At 49.1% G+C, this 1126-nt stretch overlaps 1 protein-coding gene across 1 annotated transcript; it reads right to left on the bottom strand.

Moving 5' to 3' along the window:
* Positions 1–22: 22 nt before the first annotated feature.
* LOC107105187 (RNA-directed DNA polymerase homolog) lies at positions 23–1120 on the bottom strand. The gene has a single exon (XM_015405310.1). The coding sequence runs from the start codon at positions 836–838 to the stop codon at positions 107–109; it is 732 nt and encodes a 243-aa protein (XP_015260796.1). The 5' UTR covers positions 839–1120; the 3' UTR covers positions 23–106.
* Positions 1121–1126: the final 6 nt, after the last annotated feature.

The following is a 1126-nucleotide window of genomic DNA, read 5'->3' as shown; positions in this document are numbered from 1 at the left end:
AGCGATCTGGCAGTAACCACGGATGAAACGTCGATAAAAGTTTGCAAACCCTAAAAAGCGTTGTAGCTCCTTACGAGTGGAGGGAACGGGCCAGTCGAGGACAGCTTTAACCTTTTCGGGGTCTGAGCGGACACGCCCCCTCCAGGATGAGACCCAGGAACATGACTGAAGGCTTGTGGAACTCACACTTTTCAGCTTTAACAAAGAGTCTATTCTCGAGAAGACGTTGGAGGACCTGCCGCACATGGAGTCTGTGTTTTTTGATGTTCCGTGAGTAAATGAGGATGTCGTCGATGTAAACAAAAACAAAAAGATTCAGATAATCTCGGAGGACGTCATTAACGAGGGCTTGGAACACAGAGGGAGCGTTACATAATCCAAAAGGCATGACTTGATACTCAAAATGTCCCAGAGGCGTCTTAAAGGCAGTTTTCCATTCGTCCCCCCGGCGGATCCTAACCAAGTGGTAAGCATTACGTAGATCTAACTTGGTAAAGATGGTAGCTGACTGGACCGGTTCGAGCGCAGAGGAGAGGAGAGGCAGTGGGTATTTGTTCTTAACGGTAATCGCGTTTAAGCCGCGATAATCGATACAAGGGCGAAGGGTGCCATCCTTCTTACCCACGAAGAAGAACCCAGCCCCGAGAGGAGAGGACGAGGGACGGATTTGCCCAGTTGCTAGTGACTCCTTTATATATTTCTCTAGGGCCTGCAGTTCAGTCTGAGAAATATTATAGAGGCGGCTAGAAGGCAGCGGGGTGCCGGGCAGCAGGTCAATGGCACAATCGTAAGGGCGATGAGGCGGCAAAGAACAAGCCTGTGATTTGCTAAAGACCATCTTAAGGTCATGATAGCATTCCGGTACCGACACGAGGCTCTCCGGATCAACCTCCGCTGGAGGATGAACAGAAGATGGGCAAACAGGAACGGCGGATAGCAAACAACGTGAAAGACAAAACGGAGACCAGGACTCCACCCGTCGATCAGACCAGTTAATATGAGGGTTATGTGAAGTTAACCAAGAGCAACCTAAAACCAGTGGAGCGTGCTTAACGGGAAAGATAAAAAAAAGACATAATTTCTCTATGTGTGGCAGTATGCCCTGCGGACTTTGAACACACCATAC

The sequence above is a fragment of the Cyprinodon variegatus genome, unplaced genomic scaffold (genome assembly GCF_000732505.1).
Source record: "Cyprinodon variegatus isolate N-32 unplaced genomic scaffold, C_variegatus-1.0 Scaffold2129, whole genome shotgun sequence".
Classification (NCBI taxonomy): Eukaryota; Metazoa; Chordata; class Actinopteri; order Cyprinodontiformes; family Cyprinodontidae; genus Cyprinodon; species Cyprinodon variegatus.
The sequence above is the reverse complement of the archived record's forward strand: the minus strand, read 5'-3'. Positions and strand labels throughout refer to the sequence as shown.